The sequence below is a fragment of the Astyanax mexicanus genome, chromosome 1 (assembly GCF_023375975.1).
Source record: "Astyanax mexicanus isolate ESR-SI-001 chromosome 1, AstMex3_surface, whole genome shotgun sequence".
Classification (NCBI taxonomy): Eukaryota; Metazoa; Chordata; class Actinopteri; order Characiformes; family Acestrorhamphidae; genus Astyanax; species Astyanax mexicanus.
In genome coordinates, this window is record NC_064408.1 from 42,321,698 (window position 1) to 42,346,527 (window position 24,830).

At 35.3% G+C, this 24,830-nt stretch overlaps 1 protein-coding gene across 1 annotated transcript in view; it reads left to right on the top strand.

Moving 5' to 3' along the window:
- Positions 1–837: 837 nt before the first annotated feature.
- Positions 838–24,830, top strand: part of lin28b (lin-28 homolog B (C. elegans)) — a 44,528-nt gene continuing 20,535 nt past the window's right edge. Inside the window, exons 1-2 of the mRNA XM_007260464.4 lie at positions 838–1,121; positions 2,279–2,457. Of these exons, the coding sequence (XP_007260526.1) occupies positions 1,112–1,121; positions 2,279–2,457 (189 nt within the window). The 5' untranslated portion in view covers positions 838–1,111. The remainder of the gene's footprint in view (positions 1,122–2,278; positions 2,458–24,830) is intronic.

A 24,830-nucleotide genomic window follows, 5' to 3' on the forward strand; every position in this document is an offset into this window, starting at 1 on the left:
CAAACTCTTTTTAGTTTGATGATCAGTTTATTATTTCTTTAGTCATTTAAGTTAATGTGGTAGTGAAATGATAGAATGTTGTGATTTTTATGGGTTAAGAAATTAAAAAAAACTATAAAAACAGAATATAAAAGTGACAAATAAAACCCAAAAAGTCCATAAAACCCCAAATCACTCCTCTCTTAGAAAACAAACAAAAAGACAAAAAAAGCCTTAAAAAGCAAAACAAAAATCTAATTCCTTTAAAGAAAAGAGAAAAAGAATCAATAATCTGGGTCGTCCTCCTTCAAAAACCAAACAAAACAAACAACATAAATATTCTCTTTTTTGCCTTTCTCATGTTTGCATTGTTTTCCTCTTGATTTAAACACTTCTCCTGTCTAACCCTCTGCCTCCTTCAAAATAAACAAATATATAAAATAATACAAAAAACAAATAAAATATATATTTACCGCTACTCCTTATCAATAAAGCAAAATTAAATACAGTTGTGTTTAAATCAATAACACACAAGTGTTCCTCTCCTCTGCGCTGTTTAAATAAAGATTTAAAAAAGAAAAAAAAGAAGAAAGCCCTCTTACATGAAGCAACTTTCTGAGAAGGAAAGTCTTTTTGGGGGGTATTTTTTCAGCAGGTCCACCTGACGGTCCGGCTCGGTTCTGAATCTCGCGCGCACTCGAGCAGAGTGAGAGAGAGAATGAGCGCGAGGTAGTGAGAGAGAGAGAGAGAGAGAGAGAGAGAGAGAGAGAGAGAGAGAGAGAGAGAGAGAGAGAGAGGCACGTAATTGACACGGTCACGTGTGCAAGCGCGGCAGTGCGCGAGCGAACGAGTAGAGAGAGAGAGAGAGAGAGAGAGAGAAAGAGAGGGAAGGAGGTGGTAAGAGAGAAAGAGAGAGAGAGTGTGTGTGTGTGTGTGAGAGAGAGAGAGAGAGAGAGAGAGAGAGAGAGAGATGAGAAAATGTGGCGCGCGGGCCAGCACGCTGTACCATGCGAGCTAAACTCGCCGGACCCGGGGATGTGGGCTCAAGCTCGACGGTGACGCGCATCAGCCCAGTGCACGCGGAGGGAAACGATTTTCCAGGAACTTTGGAGCGGAGGGTCCGCGGGGAAACATGGCCGAAGGTTACCCTGCTTTTCTTCTTTTCGTTCTCTGTGTTTTTTTGCTTCTCGTTTGTTTTTCTTTCTGTATCGCTGTCGTTCCGCTCGGGCTTCCAGACCCGCTCGTGTGTGTATATATAGATACATATATTTGTGAAGGATGAGGTTTGAGATGGTGGTGGTGGTGGGAGGGTAAAGGGTATGTAGGTGTGTGAGTGTGTAGGGGGCGGCGGGGGGCATGAACAGAAGCAGGAGCAGCGGCGGCAGCAGCTTTTCGCTATTGTTGCACGCGCGTAGAGTGTGTGTTTGCACCGCCCCTGCTGCTTCACGTTTCTCATGTCCAGAGATGGGAAGCCCACTGATGAACCCGCGGTTCTGGTTCTGCTCCGAAGCTCGGGGTTGGTAGCTGGTGGTGTGGCGGTGATGATTTGGGGGTGGGGGGTGTTCTTTGCTCTAATAACGTCCAAACGTGCACGCACCTGCCCCCCTGAGTTCTGCACACCCCCTCTCCACCCTCCACCGTCGGTGGCGGGTGAATGACGGTAGATGCACCGCGAGAAGAAAGAGAGAAAGAAAAAGAGAGCGAGCGCGAGGCAGAGGGGCCAAAGCGAGAGAGGAGAGTTGGCGGATTGTATAAGAACGAAATTGAGCAATCGCAGTACCAACAGCAGGAGCAAGCACTAGGGGCCGTGTGAGGTTTTTGAAAGTGTGCTTCACTCCTGAACGACCCCTTTAGCTCCAAACCAACCCCCGACCAACACAGGCACCAACACTACTACCACCACCAGTAACTACTACTACTAGTACTACTAGTACCAACATCAACCCAATTCAAATAAGCATTAATTAAGAAGGGACCGCGCGCTCATGCATGGGAAAAAAGTGTCCAATCAAAGTGCTTGCAATCAAACAATGTTACATTGTGTTCATGTGACATGTTGTTCGCGTGCAGTTAGATAGTAAGCTAAGTGATAAATGATAGTCATGCATGCTCTTGTAGGATGGCTTAGAAAATAACAAAAACAATAAAAATGACAATCATATTTCACTTTATTATATTTTCATAAGCTGAGTCTGTGTAAAGTTCTAAACCATGGGTGCAAAAATGCACAAAAAACAGCGAGTGTTGATCCTGTTAATTCATGTTTAGCTTGACTCTCTGCTTCTATCTCCCCACGCAGGAGGGCCAGGCAAAGGTGGCGGCGGAAAGCCCACCAAGACCTCCGGGCAAGAGGAGCGGACCCAGTCGGGCTCGGGCTACTGCAAGTGGTTCAACGTTCGCATGGGCTTTGGATTTATCTCGATGACCCACAGCGAGGGAAACCCGGTGGAGCCTCCACTGGACGTGTTCGTTCACCAAGTAAGTTGAAGGCTAAAATATTAGCTATCTTTGCTGCTGCTGCTGATTATTATTATTTCGTGGACGGTGGACTTGTGAGGACTTCACTGGCAGCTGCTACAAAAGATACTACTACTACTGCTGTAAAAGAGCTGCTGCATGTTTGCCACAGTGTTTCAGTAGTGGTCTACTGTGTCCCCTCTGTCACTTTAAGAGCGGGTTTTCGCCAAAGAGGCTTCACAAGTTGGATGTGTTCATGTTTTCAGGTCGCACGTTCAAACCAAACCGCGTCGCTCACTTGGTGAACTCTTTATAAGACGCTCATTTAATTATATAATAGTCTTCTCCTCGACTTGGCTGTTGTGGGTTTCATTCAGGAACATGCTGCTGCTCTTCTTAAAGCAACACGACACAGTTCAGTTGTGGACCGACTCCTCATTCTCCAGTGTTCTCTGAGCTCTCTGAGGAACATCCACACAGACCTGCTGCTGGAGGTTATGAAATGTCGTATTTGCCCTCTCATAGCTGTCTCCCGCGGTCTGTGGTGTTTTTGGGGGCTTCTAGCTCGGCTATGTGTGGTGTTCATTCAGCAGAACACCCTCCTTCTCCTCCATCATGTGTTCACGTGTTTACATGGTAGCTTTGATGAGGAGGCTGTTGTGTTTGGGATTAGGTCTAGGTGGCCACTGCTTAGCGCCTGTTTTAACTGGATTTTAGGCTCAAGGTCCTCGCAAACAGCACGTTCGCCTCCATTATTATACTCCATTAGACAATGTTTCTCTCGTGTTTCGAAGAGAAAAGAGATGAGCAGGCCTGAACGTTGCTGTGATGTTCTGTGGTTGTTCCAGCACGTTTTTCTTCCTCCACTCCTTCAAACATTTCTCTGTTGCTTTGGGTCTTTTTTAGCAGTAGGTCGGGTCGTTTTTGGGTCAGTTGTTCAGGTCAGTGTTTTTCTGCTGGGCTGCTGGAGCTCCTCAAATCTGGTTCACCATGCTCTCTGGCTTACTCTGGTTGTTGATGCGTTACTTGGTTTTAACGTATGTTAGGCTGTTCGGTGCCTCACGGAACCACATCCGCAGAGCTGCTCTCAAAAACGGCTCAGAAACGGTTCAAAATTGTACACACTCCTCTGACACACAAACTGTGTGACCAAAACCACACAATATGACAGGCTTTCTGCTTGAGGAAAACACGTAACTTCACAGAATTCCAGGGCCTTATGTTAGCTATATGCTAGTCTGTGTCCTGAAGGCTAGGTTTGTTTCTTACATAATGTATTGTGGCCATAGGGGTGGGCGATATGGCCCTATTTGGCCAATATTGCCGATAACAGTACTCGATATAAGATATGACAAAAGACTGATTTAAAAAAATATATATATATGTATATGTATATATATATATATATATCAAGAATGCACTACTGCAACAAAATGAAATTGAATTCTATTATTGCATGCAATATAATATAGCACACCCCTAACTGGGATATTAAAAATACTAATTATATCAAATTTGTAACAGAAGTCAATGAACCAGGATGTCATGATACTACTGTAATAATGCACTCCATATATCCAGGACTGAGGTAAAATAAATGAAGCAGGACAGATCTGTCTCTAGTAGATATATAAAGGCAAACGAGAACGGTGTGAATTTTTCTTTTGCTAAAAACAGTAAAAAGCAGTACCCTAATGTGATAATTAGGGGTGGGTATATCATCTTATCTTATCTTGTGATAATCATCTTATCTGATCAATTTTAAATTTTATTTCTTGCTTAATAGTTTAACAATTGTTTACAATAGTTCAGCATTGTCTTTATCACTAAGTGTAGCAAAAATAGGTTGAAACCTCTTCAGCTTGTTTCCAAATCTACCAAGAAATACACTAACAGCTTGAATAAAACATATCATGTTGTATTTAAATCTGATAGAGTGCTTTTATTGAATGCTCCTGAAAGAAAACATTAGTGTTTTTTGAAGAAATGGCTTACCAAGTGCAAGTTAAATACAAGAAAAAAAAATCTAGTGTAGTGTATTTAAAAGAATTAGCCTTGGGGAAGGTGACTCTCCTAAGGAGTGCCATTATTTTCAGTGCAAGTGAGATATGTGGTTTTTAATGCTATTTAGATAAAAAAATATTTTCAGAAAATGAGATTTTAACTATGTAAAAAAGGAATGTCTGATGTCCAAGTCCTGCAAACCATGTTTGTTTATTCAAAATATTAATAACATCTACGCCACTTCTAGAAAATGTTCCGGTTATTAAAACTGTTGACTGTACTGATTTAAAGGTTTAAATGATTGCCCACAGCTTCCCAAGCACCCAAAACGCTTGGTATGGCTTAGGATTTAAAAATAATCAATAATATGAGTAACCAGCATGTGCTTTTTAATGTTAATAGGCCACAGTATGTTTTCTACAAATTTATTAATTGGTAATTTGTAAATCATCCTATTATTGACTCAGAAACAGCTTTTCAAAGCCCTATATCCCCCTTCATTATGCAGAGAGAGAGAAAGAGGGTTTAGAGGCCTACCCTACGGAGCCACCATGTCTGTAGTCCTGAGAAAACCAAGTGCATTATTGGAAATGAAGTCCCCCCTACAGATGTCAGGCAGTGCTAGAAGCTAAGTGGTGTCTCACAAATGAAAATATTGTTTCTGTGTGTTTGAGCGCAGATCTAAGCTTTATGCCTCATAACTATTCTCTTATGTAATGTAATACAGGGAAAAATGTTTTAAAGACCATGACTAAAATAAAAATATTATCCATTACAGCATTCAGTACATATACTAAACAGTTGCATTGATTTTAAGTGTTTGAGTCAGACTGAGTTCTAAAAATAAACACAATGTCATTATTGTTCGAGTAAATTGCTTTTTGAGCTGCATAAGCTTCTGTAAAATTGAGATTTGGGCTGTTTTCTGCATTGGATTGAATGCAGTTTACTGTGTTAGATTTTTTTATTCTAAACAGATTATAAAACAATCAATTTACTTTCAGCATAGCACTGTTATTTATTTGCATTTATCAAACAGGATTTTAAAACCTTTTTCATTTGTTTTAAAATATTTCTCAGTATTTATGCAGAAGTATGCATTTAATCATATAAGTAAAATATCAGTGTAATTATTATTAGTATCTCAGGTATAAATAAAATGTGAATATTAGAAAAATGTTAATCTAAATTGATACTAATCTAACTGTTTCGGCTCCCTTTGATCTGTTCACATGATATTACAATTATATTAACAAATGTGTATGACAACACATAAATTTCAATATTCTGTGTTGAATTGTTGAAAATCCATTGGTCTTAATTTACACTAAAACAGGAAATTAGTTGTAAATTAATGTAAATTCAGTCTGCATAGTTGTTAAATAATTGTAATACTTATTTAAAATATGTTTAGGTAAAGTTATTAGAAAATCATAAAAAGTTCATAGGTATATTGTGAAATATTGTAACATTATAATTAAAGCTATTAGTTACTTTTGTAATTTATACAATTTGCGTATTTATACCTATATAATAATTTATGATCTTATATTTCAACTTAAACTATTGAAACTTTTAATTATTTAAACCATTATTTTGTTAGGTAAACACATTTGTATTGAATATTAATTTAATTTAAAATAAATAGTGTTTGATTATTCATTTCAGTAGTGCTTCTTCTGTATTTTTTCACAGCTTATCCCTGATTTTAGCTTGAGTTTGCTAATTATTTTGTAATTAATTTCTAACATCGTACAAGAATGTATTTATTTAGAATAGAGTGATTTAGCTACAATTACTATTAATGTAAAAACCTAAAAACTAAGACTTAACTTTAATACCTAATTTTACACACAGCAGTTATATATGTAAAGTAGGTTTCACTATTTAGTATTAATTATTCATTTTACCTTGTGATAAAGTGTGCACAATATTCAGTGCAGAATATCATTACAAAGCTGTAGATTTAAACCTTTTTAATTTCATTCTGCTTGAAAAAATTAAACTGCTTTTATACGGAATATGCCTAGATTTATGAAAAGTAACATTTTGATTATTTGAGAATAAATTTCAGCAGCTTTTCATGTAAATTACTTTGATAATAATAATAATATTATTGTTATTAATATTATTACTATTACTATTACTATTATTATTTTTTTATTACTATTATTATTACAGCTCTTTCCAAATACTGTTTATCCACACTGCAAGGATATTTTACAGTTAGCTGGTTTTCATTTATAAAATATTGTTTGATGTGTTTCAACTTAAATTTCAGCGTTGTTTGTGGCTTTTGGAAGCTTTGAAAAGTGATTTTGATTGTTAGTTAGGAGCTATATTGCTATATAAAAGATGTATAAATTATACAGATTATTTTCATTTTTTTTCCTTTTCTTTCTTACTATTTTAAACATAGGCATTTAAACATTATTTGTATTTTCTTCCTTTCTCTTTGCCTGAGCCTTCAGTCCTCAGGTGATGTAGATGCAGAGTGTTAGAGAGGATGTGAGTGCAGCTGTGAGACACTAACTCTATTTGTAGCTGCATTTTGGGGGGTGTGGGGGTTGTGTTGTTACTGATGCTGCTGCTACTCGGCATATGTGTGTGTGTGTAAGAGAGAGAGAGAAAGAGAGAGAGAGAGCGTGTAACAGTAGCTCTTTTATACAGAGATTGCTGTTATAGTATTTCTGCTGTGTGTGTGTGTGCTGTTAAGCCTTTGTACAGTGGTTGTTAGAGAGATACGCAAGCGTGTGTGGCAGATTAAATGTACAGTGTGTGTGGCTGGAGCTGATATTGTGGAGGAAGAGCAAGATAAGCAGAAATGAAGGGAAAAAGGGCAGAGGAGCGTTTAATTCAGAGCACACACACACACACACGCACATGCACACACACATATATATTTTACAGTCACATGCAAAAGGTTGGTCACTCCTGATTATTGAGATGTTATTATCACTATAATTCTCTACAGAAACACACTGCAGCACATTTTATACATAATTACAATGTATGTTCTTCCCCCAATATTTTATTCAATAAATAAATAAATAATATATTTATTATATTTATTTAATATTATTTAATTTCAGTTATCTTTTTTAAGAGAGGTAAAACTGTACAAATGCACTTAACCAAACAGTTTGAGTGAGGAAACATGATTAAATCATAAAATCAATAATTTTTCCAAATTGAAAGTAGTATGTAAACATTTCTCCATGTTTCAAAACGTACCGTTCATTCAACACAGTCCATCTTTTAAAATGAATCTTTAAGCTTTTGAGTTTGTGATAACACATTTTCCTATTCAGCCTGTAGCAGTATAGCCCCACCCATTCTCGGAGTGTGTCACTGTTTCAGAATGAGGCACAATATAGGGTAGCCAATCAGAATCAGAGATAAATTGACATTGAATGATAACCAGCCATCCTCTCCCCCAACTCCTCTACTGAAGTGAGACTGGCTTTATACCACTCTAACACACGCATAGCATTAGCCATGGTGCCAATCAGGGGTTGAATGGCTACTAATTTTTAGTATTCAAATAGTTGTTCAAAAACACAATTAACTGTTTCACTTGCTGTAACTCTCATAACAAATGCTTAGCAGATTTTTATAGCAAAGAGAAACTTGTGAGATTGCTTTTTAAGCTGTTTTTATTAGTGCTGTTTAATGCTGACTGACAACAGCAACAAATGCATCAAACCTTATTTTTAGCCAATCTTATTTTAGCTAATCTCAGCTAAATACAGGCACAAAATTAAACTTCCACATGCAGTTTGAAATAGGAAAATAAATATATTTACAAAATAGTAATGCACAGGACCTTGCTTTACACCTTATCTCTTGCATTGGATTTTTAAACATGGAATAAAAGTGATAGGAGTAATATAATCTATTAAATTATATTCCTTGTGCAGTCAACAACTAAATAAATCATTTTCAAAAAACAGAGAGGTGATAATCGATTAGTCTGTGCAACCTCTTGCTAGTACACGTTTTTATCTCCAGAGAGCCCTATTCTAATTTACTTGAAAAAAGTGAACCTCTGTTATTTTTACCGTCACCCGATTCAGGGCTAGCATGTTCATGCAGGTGTTTGGTCTCTGTGGATGAGAATATTTTCTTTATTGTTATACACACATATGCTCAGTCTAAATAAAAAATAAAAAGAATGATTTAAATCTTTATAGAATCAGTACCTGGTCATACTTACTTGAACATTGGTTAAAATGTGTATGCTGTCTCTTCTAACTGCTACTTGCTACTCGATTGCAGTTATGACCAGCCATTGAAAGTGTGAGTTTAAAAGTGACTAATCATATCATTTTGTCATGACACTTAAATGTGTAAAAAAAGGAGCACACTTCTAAGTCTTGAAAGTAGGAATACACTCCACAAAAGAATTAGAGAGAAAGACAGACAGAAAAAAAAGAAATCTAGAGGAAAGAAAAATAGAAAGAAGGAGAAATAGTAAAAGAAGATGTAAAAAGAAAAAGAGAAGAATGAAACAGAGAAAGATGAATACAGCTAGAAAATGAAGTAGAAAAGGGGATAGAAAGAAAGAGAGTCAGTAAAAAAGAAATAACGAAACAGATAACGAGGAAGACAGCAAAACAATGACATAGAAAGGTGGATAGAAAGAAAGAGACCCAGTAAAATTGAAAGAAAGTAACCGAAAGAGGAAGTGAGGTAAGACAATGAAGTAGAAAGACAGTTAGTGAAAAAGGGAATTGGTGAGGAAGTGAAAATTTAAATATAATAAACAGTAAAGTGACAGAAAGAATAAAAGAGATGGTGAAGGATGAAAAAGATAAATATAGAGCAAGAAAGGGATGAATGAAGAGAGATGGAGATGGAGGGATGGAGTTGTTATAGATCTTTTCTCACAGAGAGCTTCCTTATTGATCACTTCCTGTGCATGTGTGTGTGTGTGTGCTGCATCAACAGTATCCTGTGGTGATAGTCTTCCCCTTCATATCATAATACGGACACACACACAGACATGCACAACATTTCCTCATCTTCTCATGTGTCCTCCTGTTTCACAGTTATGTCCACTTGTGGTTATGGTGTGTGTGTGTGTGTTTGCTCCATTTTGGCAGTATTTTGGTTTGCAAAAACCCAAAAGCATCGTTGGATATTAAAAAGTGTTAATGATGTCTGTGCAGAGTGTAGTTATCATTAAACCCCTATAGGTGTCCTTTGGAATCCAAGATGTTCTGGCAGATCCCTGTATGTCGTGTACATATGCTGTGAGGTGGCTTTTCAACGGATTACATTAGTAAGCCCTGAACTCCCATGCCTCTGTCACCACTGCACTGTTTTTCCTTGTTTTTAAGGCATTTTTGCTCAGCACTTCTGATTCATTCATCTTGTCATCACAATTTGGCTCTTGTCAAAATCTCTTTTTCTGCTTCCAATGCACATGCATTACTGATGCAGACAGCTGGCTTATTAGGAAATGTCTTTCATCTCAAAGAAGCAGAGAGTGATGTGAAAAACTGAAAAACAGTGTTTTTTATATTTTCTTGAAATACTTTTGATTAGAAATGCATCAATCTGGGTATTTTGGCCTGATAGAAATATCCCATATTCTAAATGTATATATTTAATGATGCTGATATACACATTTATAACTACACACCCTGGTTTAACTTTAGAAACAAATGTAACATTTATTTGCATTACATTTTAGCTTTTAACCAACTGTATTCAGGCAATAAAATTAATGTTTTTTTTTTCACATTTTTTGTTTTCCCATTTATTGGTTTCACATTTATTTATACAATTGGTCCCTACATAGACTGCTTACAGCTTTAAACCAACTTAAAAAAAAAAAACAGGTGAAATAAAACAAAAGATCTATTGAAATGAATAAAAAAGTGGATTTTAAGTTAGCACTGTCTGCCAGTTATAGTAGTGAGGCCAGTGTAGCTTCGTCCTTTTACAGGATATCACGGAGAGCAAGTATTGGTTTGTAATATCAACCAAATCTAGGCATCAGCTTGTTGCAGATGATTTTAAAAAAAGCAATTATATTATTGCACATCCCTACTCTTAATATACATTCTAATAGCAATCATAAAATCTAGTTTTGACTGCATACCTGTTAAAAAACAAACAGCGTGTTTATTATTTAAAAAAAACCTGATGTCTGAAGAAAGAAAGAAAGTAAGAAAGCGAGTGAAAGAAAGGCAGAAGCAGGACAGGCTTTGACACAAAAAAGGTCAGATTTATATTTTCCTGAATTATTTAACCAACATGTCGGCATTGTTAAGCTTTTTTTCTGGTATAAATGGGGTTCTAAATCTGTGTATGATAATGGCCGTCATTTTAGGAGAGGGGTCTAGCTGCATCTGGAAGCTACTGCTATCTTTTTGCACTGTTTTAAGCTTGATATAAACTTTGAAGCGTTAGAATTCCCTGCTACGCTAGTGTTTTAGAGTAATATTAACTTAGAAACCCTGCTGTAGAAAAATCATTGAATACCTATTATATTTAAAAATACTGTGATTTATGAGGTAAGCTGTGGTCGCAAACTAGCTAGCTGTTTTTGACTTGCATGTAGCCTGAGCGTGTGTTTGTGTGTGTGTCTATGTGTTAAAAGTGTCTATACTCTAGTTTTTAGCAAGTAGCTTTTAGTCCATATTGCATTGAATGGGAGTTTTTGCAGTGGATTTTTGTAGATACTTCATAAGTTTAAAAGCTGAATTTAGGAGACCTTGCTGTGCACTCTGCTTCTGCACATCTCTCTTTCGTTCTCTCTGTGGCTAACCATGTGCGTTTTTGTGTTTTGGGGAGTGGCTTTGAAGAAAAGGGTGTAATGCTTACACTACGGGTTTCTACAAAATCACATACTATGACTGGAGGACTTTTATGTTGGCAGCTTTAATTTACACTGCCCTCTAATGGATTATAAATAATGGCTGCATTCAAAAGCCTTGGCTGCAGCCGAGTTGAACGGCATTTCTGCTCTAATTCTCGGCTGCTACATCATTCAAGGCTGTTTCTAAGTGAAGGACTCTGTTTGGAGCGATTTGAAGGATGCAACTGATATATCCTTTGTTGCCCTTGGTTACCCCCAATTCTCTGTGCTCATACACCATGAAGGGAAAAAGAAAAACACCATGTATGCACTTGCCAGTATGTACTAAATTTGAAAATTGATCCAAAAAGCCAAAGAATTAATCTTCCATTTGTTTTCTGTTGTTTTAAATTTTTTACTAAAATTGGAAATTGAACACATGAGTTTCCTGCTTCAATGTGAATCAGTGCCTGGTGCCATCACAAAGCCTCATTGGGCTGTTTTGTGTGTGAACAACAAGCTACTAAAAAGGACGCTTATTAGGAGCCATCCTACCTCAACTGCAGCCTAGGCTTTGCAACACAGCTAGTATTTTTACTGTTATTCAGTATATGAATATGTTTTAAGGTAAAAATAATGACAAATTTACTTAATTAACCTTCAATTTTGCACCTATGTCATCTAGTCTCCCTCTCCACCTATGCGCACACTAAAGGTGGCAGTATTGGATATCGCGGTGGTAAGGTCTCCAAATCAGTCTGCTCTAGTGTGTTGTGGGGGGGGTTAAACTTAAAGGAAAAGCAGAAAGTAACTCAGTGTGTGTGAGAGTTTGTGTGATGGGGGTTGGGGGTTCTCACTCTCCTCAGGCATTCTTTAAAAGAGGAATTTCTTTAAAGACAAAAAGGGGAGGGGGGTTTCTCCTCCCCCCGCAGCAACCGGGTCAACACCGCAACATGCATGTGTATGTGTGTGTGTATGCCTGTGTGTGTGTGCCAAAGTTGCCCTGTATGAACAAAATACTTTTAATGCATTGCTATTGCCACAAGCAAATATGTGATTATGGCACAGATTCTAAACTTTTCCACAAAAAGTCCGCAAAATCTATTTGTCTATAAGCAAAAGATTTGTTTTATTATGGTCTGATTTAGTTCAATGTTATGGTCGTTTTAAGAGTGTTGACTTTGGCATAAAAAGAAATTGAAAAAAAAAAAACAGTTAGCTTGACAAAGAATTAAACAAAACAACAAATATTTTTCTATTGAGTCCTAAAATGTTTTGCATTAGTCAAATTCTCTTTTTTTTATTATAATAATAACAATTATAAACTAACTGGACCAAAAATTGCTCCCATTATGTTCATGCAAAATAGTGTGACAATATTGATGATACAGTCATGTGAATACTTTGTTCTCTCTGACTGAAATAATTAAACACACTGATTCAGCCTTTTTGCAGCATTTGCTTAATTAACACCATGTAATTTTGTTGCAGGTTACAGCGGGTATTAGGAGGATTGTGTTACTGTGTCATTAAATGTTTTACTGATATTGCCTTAAAGTATGTAAAGTACTTTAAAAATCACAACCAACTGGCTATTTAGCACAATTAGTCTTGTTTCACTGAATGTACTGTACTAGATTTACAGATGAAAACCGCATGTAGATGTTTTTGTAGGTGAGTTTAAACATGTCTCCGCTATTGTTATGAAGTAGTAAAAACCCTTTAAGTACAACATAGAACCATTGTATTGTTTTTGAAGGTGAGGAATATTTGGGTTGATTTCTCAGACAGGTATTAAGCCTAGTACTGGATTATTTTTTTCAATGGAGAGATCTCCATTTAGAATTCTGTATAGTCAAGGACTATGCTTAAGCCCTGTCTGTGAAACTAGAAATTACATACAGTTTGGCCTGTCACAATAACAATTTTGTGCATGACATAAACAATATTATTGCCATTTTAAGAGAATTTATGCCACTGATATAATGATTATATGACTCTAATTACAACCTTTTTAACACGCAGTGAACATTTGATAATTAAGAAATAATAATTGAAGATTAAGGAATCCCATTGGAACTGGAATATAAAAATCTAAAATATCTAAATGAGTAAAAATCACAATCAACTCAAAGGCAAAAATTGTTGAGTTTGTGTCCATGTATTGTATGATACTTTTTTGTAATGTAATTATTGTGGCAGGCCTAAATGAAACGTATGTATTGGATCCCTCGTATGGTGTGTGTGTAGAGGAGTAAACAATAAAGCGCCCAGAAACGTGCTGTAATTTAAATGAAGAATTTCTCATTTGAAGGTCTCATTCCTCCGTCTGTACTGGGTCAGTAAAGCTGGTGAGAGGTTGATCTGAAAGGCTGCAGTTTGTCTCTGTGTGAACTGTAGGGATTAGGTTAGTTGAATGTGGGCGTGGGCTTCCTCTGGTTGATGTTGATTGGTGCAGGTTCTCTACAGCGTCTTTATGAATGGCTTTGTCTGGTTTGTCTGATTTATAGTAAAGAAATGGTTAATAGTTTATGGTTTGTCTGTGTGTGAGAGAGAATGAGCTAGTATAATTGTTATCCTTACCTCTATTTCTCTAGCGTTTGTATTCTGGATTTTTTCGCAGGTTAAAAGTCTGTGTTTGTGTGTCTGTTTTTGTGTGTGTGTGTGTACGTGCTTGTGTGTGTGTAAGGGTTAAATTGGGCCCCTAGTGAGATTAACCTCTTGTCCATTTCACCGTTTGGCATGCAGGCCCCACCCCTCAGTACTGCAGATAGCACTAATATCTCTCTCTCTCTCTCTCTCTCTCTCTTGCTGTCTCTCTCTATTATTTGTCTTTGTCTCTTTCCCCTTCTCTCTGTATCAGATTGTAAAAAATTGTAATAGCAAAACAAAAAATATGTGACAATATATTATATATTATATATGATATAATAAAAATATTAATTACCACACAATAATTTTAAAGAACAATAGATACATATAGTCATTTTAGAAATGTGACGAATGTGAATATATTTACAGTAATTTTGTGTAGTGTGGGACTATTTTCTTTCACAGTGCATCTCTCTCCCTACACCCTTGTCTCTTTCTCTCTTTCTGTATCTCTCTCTCTTCTTTTGTTTATATATCTATATTCCTTCTCTGCCTCATGTCTGTCTGCCTGTCTGTCTGTCTGTCTATTTCTCCCATCATGTATATCTCTCTCTTCCGAGATTCTGATTCAGGGAAGATTTATGGGTTATTGCTTTCTTATCTTTATATTGTCTACCTGCTCTCTCTCTATCTCTCTCTATAGTATGTTTCATCACTCTATTATTCTATTCTATGTTATGTTTTTTACTAGACTGTTTTTCACATCTTCCCTCTAATTTATCTTTATCTTTTTATGTTTACTTTCCTTTTTATCCCTGTCTGTTGTCTAATCCTCTTTTTTCTTTTTTTTTCTCATTTTCCCTCTTTCTGTTCACTCTTCATCTCCCTCTCTAGTCCATCTCTCTGTCTTTTTCTCTGTTTTTTGCTTCTCTCTATTCTCTCTTCATTTGTCTAGTTGTTGAATCATCACAATGTATTTGTTCTATATTCTCTTTTCTGTGTTTTTGGTTTGTATTATGTGCACATCTTTTTCTGGATCCTTTTTTTGCTCCCTCGCTTTTTATGTACAAGTATTTTTTGTTCTTGTATTTAAAACTTTTTATTTTTTATTCATACCTGTAATAAAAAAAATACTTTAATCATTTAGCATCAGTTTAGTTTTCTGATTTTTCTCTTCTTTATTGTGCTCCCCTTCCTTTTAATCACTGTCACTATCCCCACTTCACTCAAACTTCAATTCCCCCTCTCTCTCTTTCTGTCTCTCTGAGAAAAATTATCACACAGATTCAAGCTTGCTGCCTATATTAGGAGTTAATCATAAATGATTGGGTATATATTGATGATGATTCACCATACTCTTAATATAAAAGAGAATAACTTCTCTACAATATAGAAACTCAGATATGGCATTTGAGCATGCCAAACTAAATAGGGTGCCATTTATCTCATTTTTAAATTGAATTACAAACATTTCTGAAAAAAGCATATTTGATTATAAAATATATTTAATGTTTTGTGGCTTTTGTTTTACCCTGTTAAATATTCCATTTAGGACATGAATAGTAATTCTGTATAACACTGTGCTCAATTATTACATCACTTGTATGTGATAAGATTACAATTACAGCTTCAACAATACATGCACATATATTGGGGTGCCAAAAATATGTATTATTTCTCTAAACAACTGTAGATAAAATTATTCTGTTCATTTACCCTTGCCATGTTTTTTTTTGAGTCATCACATTTATTTATTTTATGTTATAAATATTTGCTAAAAAGAACAGTTGGAAATGTTATTGTCTGTTTAGAAAACAAAGCCTTAATTAATTATTTGTTGAAAGTTTAACTTCATTTAAAGGGTAGATGAATAAAATTAGTGTTTTTGTTTAGATTTATTTTAGTTCTAGTTTATATTGAATGTCTAATTACTCTGTGGTTACGTAGTTAAAGTCAGTAAAAACAAGTGAGAGATCACTTTTGCAACTGGTTACAGTAACAAAGTAAATATAAGTAAACTTTTATCGACTTTATAATTGAGTTAAGTAATTATTCATGTATTTCTAATGTAATAGTTGTTCTTATGAAATGCAATTTCTAATTACATTAATCTGTTTATATTAAAAGTATTTGGAGGAACTTGTGTAATTGAAAGAGTTAAAACTATTGTTCATACATGTGTTTACATGTATTTTGTATTACATGTATTTTTACAATACAGATTCTGTATAACTACACCAGTACATGACCAGTAGTTACAATGATATTACACTGATTACACTAATGTGTAACATGCTTATAGAGACAGTAGTCTGGAGTGGGTGTAATGTAGAGACTGATTGAAATGCTGATCCTATCTTAGGTTGGATTAATTGCAAGTACATTTGATGTCTGAAGTTTGATTTCTGGTTTCTGTTTCATTGTTAACATTAATTGTAATAAGCGTGTCTTTGTTCTGTGTTCTCCACGTTTCTGTTATTAGCTTTATTTATTTATTTGCGAGAATGCAGTGCATTATCTTTTTTGCAATTATTCTGTTTCTTTTTTCTCTTCTTTATTTTTTCTCCCCTGTTTCTCTGTTTTAATTTATTTCATGTTTGAATCTCATGTTTTGTTCACATACTCTTTACTCACAGTTTAAATGCCTGTTTTATTCTGCTGTCTCCTACAAAAAAACAGGCAAAGCTTTAGTTCATTCTCTTTCCTTATCTATAATGTTTTATTACTGATATTCATAATCACGTTTCATGTACGTTTGTAATGTATAGTTTTTCTTCCTATAAAACAAGACTGTGCACTCTATATTAACTTCTGATTAGACTCAGTTCGTCTTCCACTCACACACTGATGTGGGCTGGATTGGAAGTGTAGGATCTGCTCAGATTCTCCTCTCCTTTCAGTCGAGATATAACTGATATGAAAAGACTGGGTGCTGTTGTTGTTGCCGGTGGCGACGGCTGTGTTCAGCTCCATTTAGAGTGAAGTCAGAGATCACAAACAGCTCTGAGGAAACAACAACTGCTTCTTTAATGGTTGTGACAGAGAGTCCGCCCCCCTCAGACACTCACCCTGACCTCAGACCTCGGTCCAGAGTTCACATCCGCCTCACACTGACCGCGCGAGTGCGGAGTGATGAAGAGCGTGCCGGCAGATCAAACAGCGAGTGCATGTGTAATAATCAAGCAGGAGAGAGCTGTTAATTCGGAACCGGTGAAACGGGCTGTTTGTGGGTGTGTTTGAGAGAGAGGAAGAGGGAGAAAGAGAGGAAGAGAGAGGGAGAGAGGATTGGGGGTGGGGCTGAGGTCAGAGGTCAGAGACAAAGATTCAATCTTATGAAGGAAGGTCAGAGCAAATCTCTCCCTCTCACCCTCTTTCTCTCTTTTGCTCTCTTTCTCTCCCACTCTCATGCTCTGCTCCTTCGCCCTCTATCACTCAATCGCTCTTTCAATCTCTCTCTTTAGTTGTGTGCTCTTTCTCTCTCTCCCTCTCTTGCCATGTCTCTAATGTTCTGCTCTCTCTAATACTTTGCTCTCTCTTTCTCTCACCCCTCATCTCTGTAATGCTTTGCTATCTCTCGCAACTCTCTGTCTTCTCTCACTCGCTTTCCATCACTCATTTCCTTTTCTCTCTTTTTCTTTTGCCCTGTCTCTCTCTTCTTCTCTTCTTTCTTTGGTTTGCTCTTTCTTTTGCCCGTAACTCTCCCTAGCTCTCTTTCTTTTTTCCCCTTTTTATCACTATGTACTTTGCTTTTTCCTTCCACTGCTTTCTTTCTTTCTTTCTTTCTTTCTTTCTTTCTTTCTTTCTTTCTTTCTTTCTGTGCTTAAAGTGTTTTAATGGAGCAACACATGCATACCCTCTGCACACTGTGCTGACCTCCACCTTGGATAGATAGAGATTTTAGGTCTAAAATCTGATTAAGAAATTTGATAAATAGGGTTGGACCAGATCATCTTAATTGGAGTATTCTCAGATTTCTTTGTCTGCACATGCATTAAAACAGACCATGGTAGTAGAAATAATAATGTTATTAGGTACAGTTTTCTGTTCAGTGTAAACATGTATTGTTTTGTCCTGAGCTCTTATCAGAATGATTAAAATGTAAAGCTGTATAATGGGGATATGGTTTATCATTATTATAAGCAGTGGTTGTTGACAGACAGGCATTAAATAGCCAGTGATGTTGGTGATCGTGTAGAGATTGCTGGAGGTTTGAAGGAGGGATGTGATTTCAGAATGAAACCTGTTGCTGTTACCATAGTAACGTCACCCAGCGTATCTCTGTAGCTGCTTCTTTCAGCATCTCAGATCTATAATGACCTCAATATAGTTTTTATTTTTACTGTAATAGTCAAACACATTTACACACATTATACATATAGATTTAGTTTGTTTCAGTGTTCATGACATGCACCCATGGACCTGTAATTACTACAGGTCAGTTCTATAGATAGAAAAGACATATCTGTGTAGATGAAGGTGGATGGGTATGAATAGGTATATATGGGTATATATATATATGGACAGATACAGATATAGCTTTATATGAATAGGTACACATAGGTCGGGGTATATAAATATATGAGTGAGTTTAGATTAGGTTTATTTTTTATTCTTACCTAACAACTAATGTTTTTTTTTAATTTGCAGCTGTACCAATATAGCAACAAACAGCACTATTTAGAGCTATTAAGTATGGAAACTAATGTTAATTTTACATTTATAAAAAAATAATCACAATAAATCTATAAGAAAACCAATATAAAAACAAATACACAAGCTTATCTACTGAATTTCTCTCTAGCAGGTTCTATGTGTAAAGAGATTCAGTCTAGATTTATTATTCCATTTTGAAAATCGCAATAAATTAGTAATAAACCACCAATATTGTACAAAAAATTTATACTCTTGAGATACATGAATGATTCCCGATTACAATTATGATTTTAGTTTTTACATAAGTTTTTTACTTGTAAACAGATATCACAATTTAAATTGATATGCAAGCAATTGTTTCCTTTCCTTCTCCTTTAATTTTTTTAACCCCCTTACATGTAGCTTTTATATTAAACATGGTATAAACATAACATCCTTGTATGTCAGTTAAGTAAAAGTGTAAAATATGTAAATCACTTTCACATAAGAGTTCTTTACAGGTTTCTGACAGAAGCAAATCTACTGAGATTCTCTCTGGCAGCTTTTATATGTAAAGATGTACAATCTTGATTATCACATTTAGAAAATTGCATTTAAACAGTAATTCAATTAATCACATTAATTTGATTAACCTCTCAGCCCTAAGCACTAGTAAAAACATGGTTGAGTATAGATACAACTGGATGTGATTAGATATGGTTTGATATGGATATGTATGGGTTTAGTCATGCTGAATATAAAATATAATGGATACAAAAGAGTGTTGACATGACCAAATATGGATGAGTGAGGATATGGCTGGGGGTAGAGAGCAGTGAATGGTTTTGTATTTGTATGAGTGGCTATGAGTAAGGATATGGGTGGGTATTGGGCCATTAGCAGCAGAAAATCCTGGAGGGAAAAAAATATACTAAATTGTTTTAATTATGTAACATCACATTTTGTACGCTATGGCATATGTTGCTAGCTGTGTGTTTCCTGTTAGCATGATAATGATGTATAAATGTATAAATACATTTCTTATTTAAAGGCAATTCTCTAATATATGCAGTATGTTGATATATAAATATGTTTATGAATATACTTCTTAATTAATACATTCCTATTAAAACCTTGCTATTTAAATATGTTTACAAATAAATACATATCTTAATATTTTCCTGTTCATAAACATTACTGTATAAACAAATAAACGTATTAATCAATATGTTCCTGTTTAAAACAGTATTATATTATTACATGCTAAAATATATTCCTATGTGAAATATATTCCCATAAAAATAATAATATTTCTAAAACAAACAAAAAAATTAATGTCTAAATAAATACATATCTATATAAACATACAAATGCATTTATTAAAAAAAATTAGGTTAGTGTGTTACACTGCTGTCTTTAGTATTTAGAGCTGTTACTCATTTTTGGAATGTCCCTCCCCTTTGTTTCTTTTTTACTGCAATGATTGAATCTTTTATTCACATTTTACAGACTGTGGACAGACTATTTTATTGAACTGAATGCTTTGCTCTGAGTGTGTTTGTGTGTGTGTGCAGGTAGCTGCTGTCAAAGAAGGTTATGTAATGTATTATAAAGCCACTCAGATGCTTCAGCTCCACCTCTGCCACTCACACAGACATTTAGTGTCTCGATAAAGAGCTCAGCTATGCTGCAGCAAGCCTTCCACAAGTCGTGTGTGTGTGTGAGAGAGAGAGAGAGAAAACGAGAACGAGAGAAAGACTGAGAGAGACTGAGAAAGAAAGAGTGAGAGAGGGAAGTGACATGCTTTGTATTTGATAAACAGGAAGTGACTTCACACAGAGGTTCTGACAGAGGACCAGAAGTGGGGCTTAACACACTATAAACATTTTATCAAAATGCAAATAAAAATATTCCTGTTCAAGTTTTTTATAGAGAGAGAAAAAGAAGGATGAAGAGAAAAAGGGAAAGAAAGAGTGTATGTGTGCGACTTATCAAAGAATCCTTATATGTTTTTAAAAACTATTGATTCTCAAAAACAGTGTAATTAAATAATTAAATTAAATAACAATTTACATTCAAAGATTGACAAAACACGACAACCATATGCACCATACTTGTGCTGGGCGCCGTTGGAATTTGCCTCCGCCTTTAACCAATCCCTGCAGTGAACACACACATACACAATAGTGAGTACACTCAGAAGACAGTGAAAACACGTGCCCAAAGCGGTGGGCAGCCATTGCTGTGGACCCTGGAAAGAACTGAAGGTTAAAGGCCTTGTTTAGGGGCCCAACAGTGGCGGTCCGCCAAACCTGAACCCCACTAAACCCCAACCCCTGCATTACAGTGTTTTATAATGCAGTGTCATAGTATATTACAGTATATTGCAATACATAGAATTATGACATTGGAATAAATGTGCAGCAAGTAATCTAAGCAAACAGCTAATTTTGTTTTCATAAATCACAAAACAAACCAATCACTGTACTGTTAATTATATATTCAGCTGTAAGCTTTGAGGCAAATGCAAAACCTGAACACAGTAACTGGACAAATTGACACAACAACAACATCTTAAAACAAGGCTAAAGAAATAAAAAAGAATGGTAAACGTCATAAGCTAAAGCTCTCAGGGATATTTGCTAGCAGTTCCTGTGAACTGCTATGGATAATAACAAAGAGAGAGGACATGGCAGGAATTATACTAAGCCACGACTAACCTAGGGCTAACTGGTGGGCAAAGAGGAAATGGAAAGTAAATAGCATTTAATAATAGTACACCACCCTAAGTAGCAAATTAATTATAGTGTATTTAGTATGATAGATTTTGGGTTATTCTGGACTCTTCGTGTACATGTTTGTGTAAATAATCAGGGGATTAGACAATGTTTAAACCATAGATTGTATAGGTTCCACATACGAAAAAAGCCTTAGCTTGACGCTCTTCCGCACTCCCCTTGGTTTAAGTGCACCAAAAAAAGAAACCACAATGAAACATCCACAGAACCATTGGGTAAAACAGTTTTATTCTCAAAAAATAGGTTGATACAGAATTGCTTTTATGCAGAGTTTGTCCAAAGCTTCCAAAAGTTAACCAAAAAACCTGTTTGGCATAACAGCTCCATCTTTTCCATCTCCAGTACACACTCTAAAACTCACCCCTCCCTAACCTTACATGAACTGAAATATTAATATTGAATAACTGAACTATTACATTATTTACAATAATCCAACAATGAGATAAACATATCTACAAACTAAACCTAGGCTCCTACAGACTGGTTTAATGTACAGTTGCATGATCACGATTTCCTGGAAGGACTGATTTGTACTGACGAGCAAGCTTTAACTGATTTTTTTTTTTCTGTTTAACCTGCTGCACTTTTCTTGGATTGAGCTAGCTAAAATTAATAGAAGATAAGAAGTCCTTTATACTCGTTTTAAAATCAGGCAGTTTAACGACGCTCTTTTTTATATTCAATTCAATTTTATAGAAAGAGAAATCTATCATTTCTAACCTTGTGTGAGCAAGTCTTCTCTGACCTGGTGATGCTCCTAAAGCAATAAGAGAATAATTGATGGACATGAAATTGATTTTTGCTCTTATATCATGGTGGTGAATGCATTATGTCACTAATGACTTACCTTGATGCCTTGATGCTCCTTTTCTGAAGATATCATATGGCTGCACTTTATAGAGGAAGGTCTTGTTGCTTCTTTGTACTAAATCTACACTTTCAGGTGTTCTTTAATAAAGATGTGGGTGTAAATGTCTTTAGCTACAACTCTGAACCTTTTCTCAAGCCTTTAAAGATAGTAAAGTGTATTTCCAGTCGAAAATAAAGATGACTGTTCTCCTAAATTAAGTGTAATATTGCCGTTTACACTAATGCCATTTTTGAACTTTGCATGTTTAAAAAAAAGCTCCTTTTCTTTACCAATACCACTATTGAAATTAGATATTAAAATGTACAATTTCTATTGTGCAAAGATTTGCATGTATTGTGTATTCATATTTTAAAGTATTAATAACACATGTGACTTTAATAGGGGGGACAAATGCATAGAATCAGTGCGACAAGCCTGTTATTTTGCCTAAGAATTAGTGCAATATAAGTAAACAATATACCTTAAAAAGAGATACGTCTACAACTTTAACACAACTTTCTTTACAAAACATTAAACAATATTTTAATAGTTCTAAAAACACTATAAATTGACATAAATTACTCAATGTTTAAGTATTCAAACAGATATTTCTCAAAAGCTCTATTGCATGAGTAAGACACAAGTTTGATATAAATTTACAGTGTGTTATTCCTGAAGCTATTCCTGAGGCATTACAGTATTAAAAGCTACAATTCCCTTCTTTCTCCAGTTAACAAATACATTCAGATCATCCTTCAAGCTACAGTATTAATATATTGAAAAGGGCTGTAGTTACTGCTCTTTTTTTACTGGGATAAAAACACTTATACAGTAGAATCAGCCGCAGGAGCTGTTATTTCTCTCCAGGCTAGACCAGCGTTTGACTCTACAGGACTGCGTGTGCTTCTTTGACGGTGCAGATCCACACGGCGCTCCGCAGCGCCTATCGTGGTTTGGCGGTATGAAAGAAACACATAACGGTTTTAGTGCCCCTAATGAACCGGCATACCACCCAGCATTACTAAAAATTAAACATGCCATTTTTCCTTTTGCAGAGGGCTTGTGGAAAAAAAAATGCTAAGCTCTGATTTTATCGGCTGGTTTACAAAACTGGGATTTATTTTAGTAATCGCTTGTTATATAACAGTTTTTAAGACTATAGCAAAAAAAGCTCTCCTTGTGTTTTTTAAACTATCAAGCCTTAATAGGTAGTGTCTTATAGTGTTTGTTTTTGCCCTCCTGGCACCATGTGTAGTTAACCTGCTTGAAGAGACTGTACCTGGGTTAGTGGTTAGCACCCATTTACTTTCCCAGGTTTAGTTTTCTTTACTCTTACATGGGAAATAATAAGCTGGCTCTTTCCCTACTCTGTGTTTAGCTGTTAACAGCTGTTTTTTAATTGAAGCACTCAGAGGTGATAACTAAAGTATAAGCAGACTTTTGATATTTTATACTTCAGTATTTTTGCCACCTGTCATGATGCTGTTAATGAATCAGAATCTGATCGTGCTTTTGTTTGTGTGTCTAACGGAAATGCAAATTGTCACCAGTCTAATTTTTGTAAAACTACTGAACTCTTTAATATGATGAAATGCAATTATAGATAATCTCTCCCTCCCATAATTGCTGCTTAAATAGAGTATTTCTTTTGGTGTACAAAGGTTTATACCCTCCAAATATGTTAATCTATAACTTCCAATATATTTTATTAAAAGACAAAGAAAGAATTACAATTAGAAATATAAAATAAAAATATTATTTTAATTTGTGTGTGAGAGAGAGGTGATACTGAGAATTCAGTTTCACATAAATCAGTTTTCATAAATTTGAATTTGGTAAAACCATGATGTTTAATTTACAGAGTCTGAGGACAGTGTATTTTGCCATTTATTTTTACATCATTTACAATTAATGAATTGGATATGATTTTACATTAAATTAAAAACTGAAGCTCTTTTAAAGAAATATATTACCATTTTTAGTAGATTGAGGAGTGTCTACTTTTCTGCTTTTACGATAAATATGTTAACCATATTTAACAAAGGGTTTTTTAAACTTAAGCATGAGACTTGTGTACCTACCTCTGTCACCTCTGGAAGAACTTCACTTAAAAAAACAAACAAAAAAAAAACAAAAAAAAAACAACAGACAAATGAGTTAAGCATGCAGTTGATCATCACCAAAGTTGGGTCACACCAAATTGGTGATGTTATAAGACACAATTTGTTTCTATTAATCATATTTTTTTATCATTTCGATGCCCTATACGTTTTTAGAGTGATATTTATTTTAAAAGCTTGCATTATGAAAAAAAGTATTTTTTTGTTTCAGATATTTAAAATTGTTGAACTTGCTAAATGTACTGTTCTCTATCGAGTTCTTATAGCCCATGTGTGTAAACCTAGGTATAAAAACAGCCTGCCCTGAACCACTGTTCCTCTGATGTCACAAGAACTATGTCATTTACATAACTTTCATATTCAGCCTACCATCGTTTATCACCACCCATTCATAATGTGCTTTTCAGGGGTATTTCAGTTCTGTAGACTCTGAATACCCAAAACCAGTAACAACATAGCTTATTTATATTTTATGAGTTAAATGTTAAATTCTAAGACATATAGTGCTGTGTAAAATGCCTCATGACCATTATAGTAAATTAAAGCTGCACAAACGCCATAAGTGGACAAGAAAAAGTGAGGTATATAAT